Below are 15,115 nucleotides of genomic sequence, written 5' to 3' on the forward strand. Positions count from 1 at the left end.
TTAAAACATTGCAGTAGTCTACCATGAAAATTTTGTATTTAGTAATGTCCCCATCATCAATTATTAAAACATCTAAGCTCACTTTATAGTACCTTACATAAAACTAGCGCTCAGTCCAAGACTGGTGTCCGGTACTCACAGGCAACAATTCAGATCTTACGAGTATTTTCTCTGCTTTGCACCTTAGATTACAGTTGTTATTAAAAAAGAAAATAAATTGAAGTAAACAGAAACAAACTCCCTTACCTTCACCAATTCTGTATAACCTGTTTCCTTCGCTGTCCACCAAGGCTGAGCTTTCAGTCCCTTAACATTGTAGAGGGAGCGCTGCCAGACTGATGCAAAATGACCTCTTTGATATCCAAGTTCATACCACTTGTATGCCTAGGAGATTGCATTTATTATCAAACAAATTCATATCAGCTGTTAAAATAGCATAGAAAAACTTAAGCTCCTTTGGTAATAGGCTATCTATTTGGATGCTGGAGGTATTCTTCTAATGTACAGTAATAATAATTTCCTTTAAGGGTGAAAAAAATGAAAATCAACAATCCTAAAATACATCAAAGTCAGCCACAGCTATTTGGTTCAACGTTAGCAAAACAGGATAATCTCACAGTCATTCACACTAAATATTGGTCAGTAACCTAGGCGTTCTCCTTGGACTTGGGAGATACAATTGTTTGTCTTCTTGGTCAGCCCTGATTTCTCTATGCTTCACTTTTACCTATGAATTTAAGATTAATTTAATAATTTAATAAAAAATAAATGGCTCCCTTCTACTACCAACAGGGATGTTGTGTCGATGAAAACAACGCCGACTTTGTTACATGATTACATATATACTTCTGAGTTTTCTTTAAATATTTGTTCTCACACCAGAACTGAGCTACTAATTTTGCTTATTTCCCCCTTATTTCATGTAGTAAAAGCGTACTGACATTCAATGCCAGACCTTAGTTCATCTTACTCTCCCTTTCCACAACTTGCTTTACCATTCAATACCAGCTGCAAAAGGAGGTTCTGCAAAGAAAGCAAATAAGATACTTGGAAAGAAGAGGTCAAACAAGAGTAACGCTGGTCCACAAACAGGGGAAGCTACAAATATCTCCTTCCCATCCAGCATTGCCTTTTTTTAAAAATAAATACATAAATAAATAAAATAAAAAAGATAAAAAAACTATATGCCAGGTCAGCTAAGCAGGGAGATAGGAGGACAAGAAATTCAAAACAGAAGGAGAGAAGCAGGCAGCAATCTCCATTCTAAACAGAAATCATTCAAAAACCTTATTACCTGGAATCATCCGGAGTCCCTCTCTAGCTATACAACTTGAAATTCACACCTTCCCTTTCCAAATCTCCTTCAGCAAAGTGTCACACATCCAAACTCAGACCAAGCTCTCCTACTTCTTCACCTAATCTGATATTTATTGTCTCACTCCACATTAGACAGCCTATAATATCAACCTTGTACTTCCAGTTCGTACTCTCCCACACATTATTCTTCTTTCCCTGGCTGTACCCAGCTCCTTGCCAAGTTCTCAAAATAAAACAAAACAATAAACAAACAAAACACACATGCACAAAACCAAACTCTACACTTTTCGTTCCAACAGGAACTTGCAAATCTGGACTAAACAACTGAAAAACATTATCCCCAACAGTCCTCTTGTATGGTAGTTTCACTGCATGACTACTTATTCCTTGCATTTCAGAGTCCCTTCTCCTATTCTAATTCAAGAGCAAATGCCAGTTGCCTATTCATCTGCCCACTTTGATGCAAAGGCTAAAAAACTATTAAAGGCTTTCTGAAGCAAAAAGCACAATACTAACTTTTAAGAAGAATCCTCATGTACGTGTGTTAATGGAAAATAAAATGTACAAACAAATAAGCCTATTCTAGGAGAAGACATTCATATCTGCATATTATTTATGCCCACCTTGAAGCCAGTAAAGTAGAAGTAAAACCAAAATATTTTTTAGATACAAGCTGTCATGAGAACACTGTGTCTTACTATGACTTACTTAGTATTTACATACCATAAAGTAAACAAAAACTACTGAAAATTCTTCCTATAGTGGATTATTTCTAAAAAAAAAAACCTCAAGTGTCATCTTATACATTTACCTATAGATCTTTTCTTTCAGATAAAAGGTAAGAAATAAATTAGGGTATTTTTGTTTTCAAATATTTGCATAACCTTTTATGCTGTTACCATAGATTATTTCTTTTTGAGAGTCTAAATTTTCTTCAAGCTTTCAAAAAATGGGGGACTCTAATATTTATGACTCTATCAAAGTATGAAGGAAAGGTTGCAGTAGAATGTTGTTTTACTCTATTTATCTGAAGTAAGGAAAAGCACCATGGATAAACAGAATAACAGCAGACAATATAGAAGCTTTCATCTTTTTCTCTGAATAAGCTTCTTAAAATGTATTGGTCAAAAAAAATACATATTACCTTTGAGTAATACACAGTATATCTATAAAGCCTGATCTTATCTTGGTTAAGCCTCTGAAATGGAAGCATTATTATTTATATAGTGTACTTTCCTCAAGACATAAGTTGTAATAGCAATAGGGTAACAATAGATTGTTCATGCTCACTGTATGAATTTATTTGCTGTGTTTGGAGTTAGCTCAAAAGAGAAGGGGGGTGAATTGCTTGTTTCAGCCACTGACAGATAAGTATGAATGTTGCTGTTCTTTAAGATCCATCAGCTATAATCATTATATATAATATTCTTAATCCTTATTTATTTGAAGAATTGTTCTATGAGATTGCCTTTGACAGCATGGGGTACGATTATCCCACTCGTCCTTTCCAGTCCTGAGTTTCCATAAAAGAACCTTTCTCTTCACATGCAGATCTTGGCAGTGGAAAAGACTAAATAATGACCACTGTCCTGTACAAGAGTATATCTTCTCTGCCAGGAAATAGATTTTCTGATAAGCATTCAATTCATACATTCTCTGTGAACAACACTTCGTTCTGCAATACCTTCTACAACGTATTTTGTTGTTTTAATCAATTTGGCACTTGACCAAATTATAGCTGGAAAGATTATATACTCAATGCTGTTTCCCTACAACTTACCAAGACCACATTCATAAGTCCTAATTTAGCTCTAATAGATGAATGTTTACCTTCAGCAAACCTTCAGTGATAGCAATTTTACATGTTGCTTAAATATCGATTGGTCTCCTTGATTAAATCTTGAAGTTCAGTAAGTCTACGAAGGTCAGTTAAAAAAATACAAAGTAAAGTTTCAACTTTCCACAGATAAATTGAGCAGTCTCTGCTATACCAAGAAGTTCATTTGCCATTGATTAAAGCTTCTTCTACAGAAGATGTGACCATTAAGTCCATAAGCATTAACACATAATTATCCCAGGGATTGGGCTGATGTATGTTAATTACATCTGTGTGGTATCTTTAGTCAAATTTTGTAATGGGATGCTCTAGGCTTAATCATTCAACCCAGAATATGCTATGGAAGTATTAAGGGATTTCCTTTTTGTTTTTCTGTTAAGAGAAGGACAGACAATGATTCAGGGTGGGGTAGGGGTGAAGGGGAGAAACACAGACAGGTAAAGCAGACTCTGTGTGTGTAAAAAAAAAAAAAAAGTAAAATGAGGCCACCTAATTCTCACTTGAAAAATAACTTTTAAAATCAAAAAACTTCAATGGAAGAATATTTTACTGTAATTTCAAAGAAGGTGATTTAACTTAGAATTCAGATATTTCTCCATTTCAATATTCTATACATATAATCTGTTTAAAGTGTAATAAAAGTTCCACATTCTATATATATGAAAATAATTTGATAAACTAGGCTCAAGAAAGAACACATACATAGGCTTTATGAAAGTCCCTTTGTCCGATTTGATATTGGAGAACTGCCTGTTTACTGGTCCAAGACACTAGGGGACCCTGCTTGAGATGGGTGTTGGGACTAAATGATCTCAGGAAGTCCCTTCAAACCTCAACTGTTCTGTGATTCTGTAAAGCGGTCAGCATTCTTTACAGTATTTTACCTACCAGTATTTCAGATGTAGTACCAGAAAACAAGTTGAGCAACAATTTTCATATCTCTTTCCACTATACATTTTTATTCTTTTCACGTTTTTCATCTGTGCACAAGGGTGTTTTTTTGTTGTTGTTTTGTTAAATGTTATTAAATTTTATTAAATTAATTTTTAATTAAATTTTATTAAATTAAATTTAATAAATTTTGTTAATTTTATTAAATTTTATTAAATTCATGTGTAGCTCATTACCAGCAACAGTTTCTTGCTTCTCGACTATAACAGCAGAACTATTTCACACGTTCAAACTTGGCTTTCCTCAATTAATAAATTAGAAAAGCTTATGGTTTCCAGTAGCATGTATTTGTATTGGGCAAAAGATCTTCTGAACAAATTTCTACTTTTCTGATCAGTTTATGGATTCAATGTTTGCACAAGTCCATTAACTCAGCCCACACATTCAGTCCTTCTATGGTCTTTTTGTATCACAGACATTGGTGCTCATGATCACTTTGGGAAAAAGAGAATGTTTGAAGAACACTTATCAGAGTTAGGAGAGAAATTCTATGTAGTGACATATTTAAGTCACTGCATTTTGACTCCAGTGGAAAAATCTTTGTCAAAAAGTGGTAGGAGCATAAAACAGACTGTAAAAATTCATTCAGTGAATTTCTGTTTTGTGTGTGTGTATTTCTCCATCCCTTTGTACTAACAACTCCATGTAAACCTCAATGGTTTTGGTTAATTCTATGGAAAAATAAGGGATGCTAAGAGATTGTGTCATTATGCAAATGGCAGGTTTTATTGTTGCTGGTGGTTGTTTGCTGTTTCGCTGTTGCTTATCTTGACCTCTACACATACACGCTGGATTGTTATTTCAAAGGGACTATTGACTTTTTGACATTGGGCCCATGCTCAAAAGTTTTTCTGGATTCTGCAGTCCACCAGAAATTTAGACTTATTAAGACCATATTAAATGTGTACCTCTTTGTCTCCTATTCTCTGCAAGGCATCTCCCAGATGAAAGTAAAAGCGTCCATCATCTGTGCCAGGGTCACCAGACTCCAGTCCTTCCTAAAATAATAAAAATAATAATAAAACTAATAGTAACAATTGTAATAATACATATGTAAAAGAATCCATTTAAAAGAATTTTAATAGGACTTCCAACAGTGTTTACTTGGTCACCATATACAGTTTATCAACTCTATGCAAGAGACAGGCTATGAAATTGGCTATAAAATATAACTACCATGGTAACTACGAACTTCGGTTGAATGGATACAACATACGAGTAAAAAGCCACTGAAAAATTCTATCAGTTTGCCAAATCCCCCATTCACTCCAAGACAGAGGTGTATTCAAAGACTGATACTTGCCCCCAGACATATACACAAGCATTTTAGAAACATGGATATTTTAAATTAAGCTTTTATTTGTAGTACTTCTCTCCAAACACTCAAACATATACATGCCCTCTCTAGATCTTTCAAGAACCTTAACTTTACAGCATACTGCTAACCTCAAAAGAAATTGAGAATCATAGTTGTGTGCTTCAAGTTATCTGACTAATAAAACAGTTACTTGATATTTATGAATTGAAAAATATCAATATTCAAGTTTGTTCCAATTTTTTGGCAGTGATAGAGCAATACAACACCAATGCTTAGCTTAAACTGCAATTTGTAATTAGAATGCTTCTAGCTTGGCACATTTTATACATTCTGATTATGTTTTTCTGCTGGTAAAAGATCTGCTTTAAATGAGGGAAGAAAAATACCTTTAGATAGGGTATGCTCTCTGCTATCTTGTTTTCTGCCTTCAGGATAAAGCCATAATGTACTTTGGCAAAGCCATCATTTGGAGCCAGTCGTAGAACCTGTTTGAGTGCAAATTAATTAAATACTCATGCAAGAATCTATAAAAATTAACAAACCCGTGTACATACTACTATTTAGTGATGCAGTGAAATTTGCTTCCACACTGACACTCAGATAAATTCTTGGCTTGCCTGTACTTCTACTTTTCCGTTTATGTCTTTCTCCAGAATAACCTATTACAAGACAAACTTTGAAGTCTCATAAATAAAATTATTCCAACTGGAACCTCTGAATTGTATTATTTTCTTCTTGTCCCTACTTCTCTACCTCCTCTCTTAAGTTAGAGCATACTAAGTTACAGAATTAACACCATTAATTAACATTTAGATCCCAGGTTTGCCCAATGTAAAAGAAGGCAGTTGCTCTTTGAACACGTCTACAGCACATTCATTGGAAGCATAGTGTAGCAACATACCTGAAATAGTTTAAAATTAGACAGGGTTATGTTGGTGGCAAACTAGTCTTGGCAACAGAGAATACATGATGCTGAGAAGCACAGTAGCTATTATTTAGAAACAAACTGTGAAATAATGCTTGTATCGCAAGATGTGACTGTACAGACCCCGGGAATGTAAAGACCATTCTCAGCATGACAGTAAACTGAATCACTCTTTTGGAAGAGCTTAAATTTTCTTGGTCAAGACAAAATTATCAGAAGGTAATGTAAGGACGAATAGGGTACCTCAAGTGATTCAGTGTACTTTCACTTTTCCAGAAGGTGATGGGTAAATTATTCTTCTATAGTTGTGTGCTGCATTCTTTGACTAACACTTACTGCATTCAGTTAAGCTAAAGGATTTTGCACCCTGAATGTCTAGTTCAACATTTAGATAATATCTGAGATACAAACTAAATTAGATAACTTTGCAGAAAAGGCAAACCCATGAGCAAATAAGAAATCTGATGTTAGTTAGGCACAGATGGGAATTTCACGGAGACTGTGTAAAAGAAAGATTTCTGAGTACAGGGAAAGCTGTAGGAAAGGATCGCTGTATGGGGGTGTGTTTCAGGGAAAGGAAGTGTGTAGCTGGCTGGACTGAGTTCTGAAACATACTCCCAACAGTAACAGGATAATTTAAGTTCACCTGGTCTGCCTCAACCAAGGGGGAAATTACAGAATGTCTTGATCTACTTTCCAGCTCGACATTTTTATGGGGTGTGTGTGTGTGTGTGTATATATATACACATATATATATGTGTATATATATATATATAAAACATATATACATATTCAGTATAATTTGTAGCTCCATGTGACGTCAATTACATGGTCAAGATCTGTTCCTAAACCTTCTCTCTCCTCAAAATAAGGATGGACAGTTTAATCAGGAGAGATCTTCAATCTGTGGGGATCAGCACAAGTGCCTGGGAACCAGTGGAGGTCATTCAGGGGCTGATACCTGCTGAGTGTCTAGCACAGCTACTAAATAAAAAACAAGGGACAGGAGCAATTTTTCCTGTCTAAATTCATTTCTGAAGCTACCAAACTTATGCCATGCATAAAATGTCTGCATACATTACAGCCATTTCCCTCTGCCTTTTCTAGTCACTGTCTAACCTAATTCTTCAATCAAAATAATTACAAGCAAACCCATAACAAGTCCTCTGGGCAAAATTCTCTGCTTTCTCAAACCTTATTACACACAGACTACATCTGAGCAAAAACAAGATCATCGCTATGTCAGTATAAATGCTGTGAGTTAAAAATAGCAGTATTTCACTTCCCCCCCTGAAAATAAGCTACTATGAAGGAACAATCATATTGAGAATCTGAAGTCTATAATACAGTACTTTATTAGCAAAAAATGAACTTGGCAATTCATCAGAAGGATAAGCTTGATCATTAATATGATACCACCATATGAATCTTATACATTTTGACTGAAGTATTTTGTGTAGAATCATTTTGATCCACAAATCTGTACCTGCAGGGTGAAATAAAAATGACTGACAGAAATATTTATTAACCATATAATTTCATTACATTTCCTTTAACTATAGGATAAAGCTATCTGATTAATTAAGACAGAATAGAATTTTCTATATTACAGTTCATTTAAACCATGCCGAGTTGCATTAAGGCAAGATCTACATTCAGAGCCCCTAAAGAGAACTGAAGAGAAACAATCAGCAGAAATTACACTGGAAGTATTTAATGTAAATTGTATTACTCTGTTGCTGTTGCTGCATGCAATATTAATTATGTTTAAAAATAAGTTTTACTAAAATGCTCATTGCCCATTAAATATTAATCATGAATATAGAAATTAACCTCTGGGGCTATCAATGGCTAATTAGCCATGGCAGAGTACTGTGTTTGTGTAGATATTTTTCTTCTGGTACCTGAGATAGTTCATTCAGAGCTGTCTTATGTGTGTCTATACACTGCTGCACTGAGGTCTTGCAGCCATGCATCTTCAATGCAGCAATGCTCAGAAGAGCAGGCAAAAAAGAGTGCTAAGGTCACTTCACAGAGTCTTCTAACAAAGTTCTTTCCCACAGTGTTTTATCGTAATCTGTAGATCTCTGAAAACAAAAATAGCGCTAAAATCTATGAGGACTACTATTAACATAATGTTTCCATATCTCTAAGCATAATGTTCAAAAAGAAAATATGTTAATACTTGGCAAAATTGAAATCCTCACCAGTTGGAAACCATTTTCCATTTCGTGTTCAGCAGAAAGTCTGGCAAAGGCATACTAAAAAAGTGTATTTTTTATCAGTTAAATTATCCTATACTACAGCTGTAAGTACACAACTCTCTTGATCTGAAGTTCAGCATTTCATATACTTCACTTCTAAAGCTAAGAGAAAGAAAAGACTTTTGAAATAAAAAAATCATAACACTTCAGCTGCAAAGATAAACAAAGTGGGTAAAACAATTTTAAAATGATTTAATTGGTTCCCAGTATTTAAATCTGTTTATACAAAAATTAAAATAAAAATAAAATAACCAAGCTGGCTATTAAATGTAAAGAAGAAAGTTTTCATTCATTAGGATTCCTTGGGCATCTATTCATCTATTGCATTTCTTAGAGATAACGTCAGCTAGCTAGTCTGGTTTGAAACAGTGATGTAATCCCAAAGTAAAACAGAGTGCCTGTGAAGAGTTTAGCCAGTTATCAATCTTGGAATGGTTTGGGTTGGGAGGGACCTTAAAGATCATTTAACTGTAGACCCCCTGCCATAGGCAGGAATGCCACGCACTAGATCAGATTGCCCAGGGCCTCCATCCAATCTGGTCATGAACACCTCCAGGGACAGGGCATCCACAGCTCCTCTGGGCAACCTGTTCCAGTGCCTCACCATCCTCTGAGTGAAGAGTCTCCTCCTAATCTCTAATCTAATTCTCCCCTCTTTTAGTTTAAAGCCATTGTTAACCCATGCATAACATACAGACAACACTGAATTTAGACCAAAATGTTACAGCAGGAAACAAAGGAAGACATCAATACCTTTTACAGGAGAATCTAGCAGACTCACTGCAAATGGGAAATCTGGAGGCTACATCCTCCTGCACAGAAGTGTCCAACTGCTCTTTTTGCTCCTCAGGCAAGTTCCCAAGTACCACGTACAAAAGTTAGACAACAACAAAGAAAGGAATTGGAATCAGCAAGAAGCAGAGCCTATAGTTGAACATGAGGTATTTTCTCTTCAGGATGGGTCCTGAGCTCTGCTCTCTCTTCCTAAATGGCCATGGCCTTTGCGTTAAAAAATACTTGAATAAAGTGCATTAACATCCTTACAGCAGAAACCAGAACTGAGGATTCTTAAATACTGGAGGCATCTACTCTGCAGCACTGGGTTTAAGCTCTTGTCTGCGCTGTCTTCTGTTTCCTATCAGATGACTACTTTGTTCCATGCTTCTGAGAAGAAGGGCTAAATCACACTAAAAAAGTTTCCCAGGTTTTTCAAAAATCATGAGAAGAGGAAGATGTCTCCTGGAGGTCAGCAGAACAACTTTTCGTAGTTTACTGACACTTTATTGACTAGGCACAGGGCCTTGGCACCTATGGTAGGAGCTCCAAACCATATGTCAATCACTTTCTAATTAAGCATTGCAACAGCTGAGTGAAGCACTCAAGAGCAGACCATATGGTCCCTGAACAATCTGCCCAAAATCACTTAAGCTTTTGGTATAACCAAGAATAAAAGCAGTTGCACATGAGATTCTGCCTGTTTCCTTGGCCATATTTCCTTTCACAAAATTCTTCATGTAAATTTATCTCTAATTACAACAAAGGAAAAAAAACACATTAATGTGTTAGAATTCATTCAGAGGAAAAGTCAGAATATGGATAAAATCTGCACAATTTCTAAAGAGGTTACATCCAAATCCTTTTAAAAAATAATTATTTGTTGCTCTTCTACAAGGGCAGAACATCACTGTGATCTATTTCATTGGCTAATGAACTGTAACACAGAGTAATTATACTGGACAAAATCTATGAAGCAAGTAAAACAATATATTGGAACCAGACCAGTTCTTATTTCGCATATCTATTCTTAATCAGAACAGCATACACTTTTTCTGAAGTATACCAAACTCAATACCAGTTATACAGCAAACTCATTACCTTCTTCCAATTATAAAAAATCCTGATTATTGATTTTAAGAAATTCTAACATCTACATTGTTTGCAGCAAAATACCGAAAAATTGCAAAGGAAAACCTTTCCCCAGAGGAGTTTTGTTTGTTTGTTTTTTACATTCCTTGCAGTTTGAGAAGCAGGTTTTGTTAATATAATCAATCTTTAAAAGACAACATTTCCAATCCTCAGAAAAAATTTGACAGCAGGCCAAAATTATTATGCAGAAGTGCACTACACAGGGACCTACAAAGTAGCCAAAATAAAGCAAACAGTATTCTGGAAACACCTGCAACTGTCAGATGAACTTGAGAAAAAATGGTATTATTAGGGTTTGGCTCCTGCTTCCAACCATGCAGCTAAATGTCCTACTTCCCTTTGAGAAACCATCTGAGATAAGAATCCCCTCAGACTTCCAGATGTGGGGAACTGAAAACTGGGCCTTTATTCTCAGGAGGTGGTACTAATCATGCTGACTTGTCCTCAGTCTACGTAACCAGTCAATTACAGAACTGCTCCTGTACTAAACAAACATTGGAACAAGTGTGCCAACATCAACAAGATCATCTCTGATCAGGTTCTGATAGCTTTTGTTCTACCAGTTACATCAAGTTCTGCATCTAGTTTGAGAGTTTCCAGATGGTAATGGGGTTTTAACGCTTCCTGGCAGTGAACTTTTTTCCATGGTATAGAGGACAGCAATATAAATCCAACAAACCAGCCACATTATAAACATCATGAAAGGAAGCAACAACAAAAAAGAAAAGGAAAAAAAAACATTTAGGTTGCCTACGATCCCGAAATAGCCACATGATACATAGCTATGAGAGTATTCAAACACTTTATTCACATGGATAAAGATGGTGTTCCTGTAGTTCCTGTAAAATGTTTCACAACTAAAGAAGTTAAAAGCAGGCAACCTTTAAAAGAAACGTATGAATGTAAATCATTTTTTTCCTCTGCTAAAATGGAAGCTCACCTCTTCATACACTTTCTTGGCATTGCTGTTGTCTCCTATCAAGAGGTAACCAACACCAAGGTCATTCTTGAATGACGTATCACTGGGAAACAGGTGAACTAATTTCTGTAGAGTAACCAGGGAACTTCTCATGCGACCTAATTTGATTGAACAAGACTTCATTACAGCTATGGTTATAAGTAACAGTAGTAAGATGCACAACATCTAGAAAAACATAAACCAGCGCCAGGTGTTTCATTTTCACAAGAGATCACAAGGCAGAACTTGAGAAAAGACTTATGCAGATAGGAATATATTCATCTGCTTGGCTGTCACATGGGGTGTAGTCATACAAGGAATATTGTACATAACCACTAAGAATGTGTATCCTGCAGTGTTATGGTAGCCTCTAGTGGAGAACAGTTCACAGTGTAGCTGTAACAACATTATTTAAGCTTTGGCTGCTCTTTCATATGTAGATGTCAAAGTGCTCAACAAAACCAGGTAAACATATCAAAACAAACTTAGTCTTAATTAACTTAAGTAATTAAACACATTTTAAAAATGATAAGTGACAATTACACTGAAATTAATCATGATTTACATGTTTAAAATTAAATACATGATTCATCAGCTTCCTAGATGAGGTATTACTGAACAACAAAATCAATATAAGTCGATATTAAAAGGCAGTACATAGGAACAGAACTCTTCTCCTGCTGAAATCTGCTGTGCTTTATGTTCTGATCAGCATTTCTTGCACATCACAGAACTGAGATCTAAAGTTTCAGATGGATTCATTACATTTCATTACCTCATTTTTAGAGTTCCAACTTCAGATTTTCACTCCCTGACAAACACACCTCAAATCTCGCTCATTTTTACTGGGTATTAACCACTTCTTAAAATGTGGCTTTTCAATCTATGGCTGGACATTCAAAACAAACACACTCAAAAACATTAGAAAGTGGCATTCAAGATGTCACGGTGGACATTCATTCTTTTGTCTCTGACACAAATTCATTGAAAGGTTTGTATTTTGGAGCTTTTATCAGTGATATTGTGATAAAACACTTGTGTGATCACCAGGACCAAGTTTTCCTATTTTTCTTTACAGGAAACTGCAATATAAATGCGAGATGTGAGAAGGTTTCCTAAACTGTCAACAGAAGGAAAACCTCATAAATTAAAACATTATCCCTCAATTTAATTCTGTTTTTCTCTATGGTTACTGTAAGTTTACCCTGGGTATGTTCACTTTGTGTACGTCATCAATTTCCCTGTGATTTTCCTCTGCTTCAGTAGAAAAAGAACATTTCCTTCTTTCTCTGTCAAGATATATATGTATATATATATATATATACACACACACACACGTATATATATATATTTAACCATCTCCCATCATAGGTTTACATGACAACTAGCGCACTGCTGTCTACAGACACTGCTGTCATACAAGCTGTACACTAGTAAATTTTTAAAGATTTTAAAAAGATTTTTCATAAACATTTAGGAGATTAGAAACACAACTACTGAAAATTTAATGGAATTAGCGCTTTTAAGTCCTTAGTGATCTTCTGAAAGTCTTGCTCACAGAACTTCCACAATTTTTACACCATCCTCATATCTTACCAAGAAATTGCTGCCTGTCAGCTTCTCGTTTCAAGCTCAGTTTTATCAGATCTGAAGGGACATTTGGCAGACTAACCACCTCATCATAGGTGTTGATGGCTTTTTGCAGTATCTCATTACTTCTCATTTTCTCAGCTAAGTCATCTTCAGACTAGAGAGAATCACAAAACTATTATTAGAACACATAATAATCTCTTGTTTTTAGAATAATTTAACTTTCTTTAAACACAAACTATGCAATTGTTAGGTTATGGTAATCATTTTAAAATTCTATTTAATCTATACAACTTCTGACATAACAATGGAAAACTCATTCGGTTGAGCTTTGTGATAAAGTAAATTAGAAGCACCGCTGATTCTTGTTTCCTGCAAACAAGAATCCTTCCTAAAAGCATAAGAAAATTTGCACCTAAAACATACAGCATCATGCCCTGTGTTTACATTCATGCTCATTTTTGGTTAATATTTGCAGAAGTCACAATTTCTGCTTTTGAAAATAAATGAAGGAATCTGTTTCAATTATATGGAAGAAATGTAATTTGCTGCCTACAGATTATTTCTATACTAAGTCTTGTGCTGACAGCAGTACACAGAAAAACACACCAACAAGCTTTTTCATACATTCTTATATAAAGTCATTTACACTTTTTCTTAGAACAAACAACTACGAATTGGCTTTACTCTTGCAGATGTTGATATAATATCTACTACATAACTCTTTCAGAACTTAAATTTGTTTACCAAGTTCAGGAGCAGACCAAAAGATATATCAAATTTCTACTGTGAAATTACAGCTTTAGTGATGTCAAATAGAGCTACTACTGATTTCACCTGTGGAATGCCATTTTTATAATTTGTTTCCACAATTGAAAAAAATGAGACTATATCTCAAACTATAAATAGAAAAAGAATAGAAATTCTTACTTGTCAATTCATTGTTGTATCAATCACATTATTTAAACAGCTTCAACTGCATTAGGTCTAATAAGTAGGTAATATCTGGAATCTTTTTGAACTTTATCCACTACATTTTTTTTTCCCCTCAAGCTATTTTGAAAATGAATATGAACAATATTAAACAATATTGTTACACAGCCAACAGTTGATCAGTTGGTTTCACAGATAAACTATTCCCTTTTTTTTTTTTGAGGTTACTTATTTTTCTGATGTATATTCAGTAGGAAATTTTCCTTTTTTTTTTTTGAGAGAGAGAATTGCAGGGTAAAGAATAGTAAAAGATAAATAAGGAAGAGGCAAAAATTGTCACTGTAAAATCTGATTAAATTCACCAATATAGATGTTGTAAATCACTAAGAGACTTAAGATCTATCTGTTGTTCTTTTCAGCTCTAAAGATATTAACTATTTCTGCAGAATATTTTCCATCTGGCCTAAGTGTAGGTCCAGAAATCAAATTAGAAAGTACTCAAAGTTTTGAAGAACACTTCTAATTACGCAATCCTTTGCAGTTTTGGGGGAAAAACAGTTGCCTTTTAAGTTATTAAAACATGGAGAAAAATGAATCCTTGTGCCTTATTATAATTAGAATCAATAAAATTAGCATATAACATTGGCTCATGGTTCACAGAAAAGGGGAAGTACATACAAGTGGTAAATTCCTGGGCTTTACTCTTATACTTCCTGCAGTTTTACCTTTACGTAGTAATGAGAGAGAAATTTGATGTGTTGCATGAGTATAAATACCCATTTAAAAGTAATACTGTTACGATGTAAATCCTAAGAATAATCCATCTGTCAGTGAAGCCCATAATTTTCTCATTCTTGTCAAACAGCTTCATCTTACACATACTGAATTCATAAAGATTGACATTGGTCATGTCAATACAAGTAGCCAGTAAAAAGACTTTCAGTAAAGAGACTGAAAATATATTCTCTTAGATATAATGAGTCATAAAAAATATAAACTAATAAAAAGTAAAAACAGAGTTAAGTCCATTACATATTGTATTGAGTTTGTGTGGCAAGGTTTTGGCAGCAGGGGGGCTGCAGGGGTGGCCTCTGTG

General features: G+C 34.8%; 1 protein-coding gene across 19 annotated transcripts in view; it reads right to left on the reverse strand.

The window, feature by feature from the left end:
- ASPH (aspartate beta-hydroxylase) overlaps window positions 1-15,115 on the reverse strand; it is a 114,398-nt gene that overhangs the window by 21,113 nt on the left and 78,170 nt on the right. For 17 of the 19 annotated variants that reach the window (XM_068671962.1, XM_068671957.1, XM_068671951.1 and 14 more), the window contains 5 exons: window positions 13,093-13,243; window positions 11,479-11,615; window positions 5,810-5,908; window positions 5,014-5,103; window positions 247-384 (listed from right to left, as the gene is read on the reverse strand). In XM_068671962.1, the coding sequence (XP_068528063.1) occupies window positions 247-384; window positions 5,014-5,103; window positions 5,810-5,908; window positions 11,479-11,615; window positions 13,093-13,243 (615 nt within the window). Of the gene's footprint in view, window positions 1-238; window positions 385-5,013; window positions 5,104-5,809; window positions 5,909-11,478; window positions 11,616-13,092; window positions 13,244-15,115 lie in introns of all 19 variants that reach the window. The other 2 variants (XR_011093028.1, XM_068671967.1) reach the window with 1 other exon arrangement.

Source organism: Anas acuta, chromosome 2 (genome assembly GCF_963932015.1).
Source record: "Anas acuta chromosome 2, bAnaAcu1.1, whole genome shotgun sequence".
NCBI classification, from domain to species: Eukaryota; Metazoa; Chordata; class Aves; order Anseriformes; family Anatidae; genus Anas; species Anas acuta.